This window comes from Egretta garzetta, unplaced genomic scaffold (assembly GCF_000687185.1).
Source record: "Egretta garzetta isolate BGI_Z169 unplaced genomic scaffold, ASM68718v1 scaffold780, whole genome shotgun sequence".
Taxonomy (NCBI): Eukaryota; Metazoa; Chordata; class Aves; order Pelecaniformes; family Ardeidae; genus Egretta; species Egretta garzetta.
The window spans coordinates 101,906-104,305 of record NW_009258288.1 but is presented as its reverse complement, the minus strand read 5'-3'; the positions used below and the strand labels follow the sequence as shown (position 1 = coordinate 104,305).

The window sequence follows — 2,400 nt, the reverse complement described above, 5'->3', positions numbered from 1 at the left end:
CCGTGCCCAGCTCAGGCCAGGCACCCAGCCCCGTGCCCCCCGGTGAAGGCAGGGGCCGTGGGCAGACCCACCGGCCAGCGAAATGCTTCCAGGCGCGCGGCGTGGCGCAAATGATGGTGGAGAAGGAGGCGGCCACCAGGAGGGAGAAGAGGACCAGGTAGAGCAAACCCTCCACCCCGTCGTAGCAGATGCCGATAAGAGCGTCCAGGTAGTCCTGCAGCGGGAGACAGGATGGGGCAGGGCTGGTGGCAGTGGGGGGGTGACCCCAGGAGCTGCAGGCCCCTATCCCGGCCCCCCCCTCACCTTGTGCAGCCCCCGGCAGTCCAGCATGGCTGTGAGCTGGTGCAGGCTGGTCTCTGAGGAGTTGAGGAGCTGCTGGACCCCCAGCAGGTCTTTCTGCAGGAGAGGGGGGTGTCAGGGCAGCACTGGGCAGGATGGGGAGCAGAGATGGGGGCATAGGGCCCCGGCTCCCCCCAACCCCATACCTCAGCTGTGGGGAAGAGGGGCAGCGCAAACTGTATCAGGCCCTGGATCTGGATCTGCATGGTGGTGAGTGAGCGCTGGAAGACGGTTAGAACCTGCAAGGGGGGAGTGGTCACTGAGCGGCCTGGGACCACCCCCCACCCTAGGCAGCCCAAAGCAGGGTGCTGGCCCCCCCGTACCTGCTGGAAGGGGTTGCTCAGGCTCTGGTCACAGTACAGGTAATAGCGAACCACCTCTGCAAAGCAAAACGGGAGACACCGGTGTGAGCACCCCAGGGGGCCACGAGCAGTGCAGGGGTGGGCAGCACAGCAGCTGAGAGCACTGGACCCCCAGGTAGGTTTTGGGGGAGCACGGGGGTCCTGCCCCGAGCACGTCTCCACCCCACAGCCGGCTCTCACCTGCGCTGATGTCGCTCTCTGTCTGGTTCATGATGAACTTGTCCGGGGCCACGCAGAAGTCGCTGGTGCCCTGTGGGGTCGAGAGGGACCTCATCGGGGCTGGGAAGGACGGGATGGGCGCCTGCAGCCCTTGGCTCTGCCCTGGCACAGCCAGCACCACCCCTCTGTCTGTTCCCAGCCCCGCTCACCACCGCTGCCGCCGTGTCCACGGCCATGGAGGCCCAGCTGAGGATGAGCGTCAGCAGCCCGCAGCACAGCATCCTGTGGGGAGAGGGGTGAGCACACCATGGGGTCCAGCCCTGCCCTCCCCGGCAGCTCCGGCACCACCGAGCCCGCCCAAGGGGTACTCACGTGGTGAGGAGGCAACGGGAGCGCTTGGCCAGCCCCAGGCAGGCCAGGAGGCAGACAGTGAGGACGAGGATGAAGAAGAAGAGATAAGCCAACCACCTGGGAGCAGAGAAAGGCTCCATCACACGTGCCTACCACCCCAGCCCTGCCGGGAGATGCTCCGGCAACCCCGTGCCGTGGCCACACTCACCGGTAATACTCGACGTAGGCGACATCGCCGGCCAGCGCGGTGAGGTCGGTGCTGGTGCCCTGCCAGACGGGCAGCCCTGAGAGTTGCAGGACGATGCTGCCAGCCAACTGCTGCATGAACTTGAGGGTCTGCACGTAGTCCCCCCGTGCGGCCAGGAGCTCGTTCAGCCGCACCAGGTGCTGCTCCAGCCCCACCTGCATCTGCAGCGTGGTGCCCGCCACCTGGGGCCGGTGGGACCGGTCAGCGTGCCGGGACGGCGCTGGGGGCTTCCCTGCTGCCAGCCCCGCACCCGGCAGAGACATTCATCCCATTTGCAGGATGCCGACCCTCCGGGAGAGCAGCCCCACATTGACCCCCCGCGCTTGAGCCAGATCCATCCCCTGGGACATCCCTGCCATGGCCCCCCCGGCCCCTCCCGGCCACAAAGGCCCCATTCTCTGGGGTGACGTCACCCTCCTGCGCTCGGCACAGCATGGCCGCCCCAGGGGCTCGGCCGGAGCAGGCAGGGCTCGGCCAGCCACGTGGGATGCCTGGATCCCTCCAGCTGGATGCCTCCCTCCCCAGTGCTTTAATCAAACCCAGGGTGGAGGATCGATGTGCCCCTGGGGGACATGGAGGGGGTCGGGTGGAGGGACCCTGCCCCACGGCCCTACCAGCGTGTCGATGCCGGTCAGGGTGTGGTTGGCGTGGTCCAGGGCGTAGAGCAGCTGGTACACCCCATCGTTGGTCTCGCTGTTCCCATAGAAGCCGATGCCGACGGCCGCGCTGTGGGCAGAGAGGGGACCCTCAAATTAGAGAGGAGGGAAACGCTCACCCTGACATGGGTGCCTTGCCTTGGGGCCAGGGAGGACGCGGGGACGGCAGCTGGACAGGGGACACTCCCCGGAGCATCCCACTTTTGGGGGACCTCTCACTCCCTGGCAGGGCAGAGCCAAAGCAGATGGGACAGGGACAGCTCTGTGACGGGGACTGGCTCCCTGC

The 2,400-nt window shown here is 67.2% G+C and overlaps 1 protein-coding gene across 1 annotated transcript in view; it reads right to left on the bottom strand.

The window, feature by feature from the left end:
- TTYH2 (tweety family member 2) overlaps positions 1–2,400 on the bottom strand; it is a 6,703-nt gene that overhangs the window by 514 nt on the left and 3,789 nt on the right. Inside the window, exons 3-11 of the mRNA XM_035892718.1 lie at positions 2,073–2,184; positions 1,420–1,640; positions 1,233–1,328; positions 1,070–1,142; positions 882–951; positions 663–718; positions 486–578; positions 304–396; positions 18–214 (exon numbers count right to left, since the gene is read on the bottom strand). Coding sequence (XP_035748611.1) covers positions 18–214; positions 304–396; positions 486–578; positions 663–718; positions 882–951; positions 1,070–1,142; positions 1,233–1,328; positions 1,420–1,640; positions 2,073–2,184 — 1,011 coding nt within the window. The remainder of the gene's footprint in view (positions 1–17; positions 215–303; positions 397–485; positions 579–662; positions 719–881; positions 952–1,069; positions 1,143–1,232; positions 1,329–1,419; positions 1,641–2,072; positions 2,185–2,400) is intronic.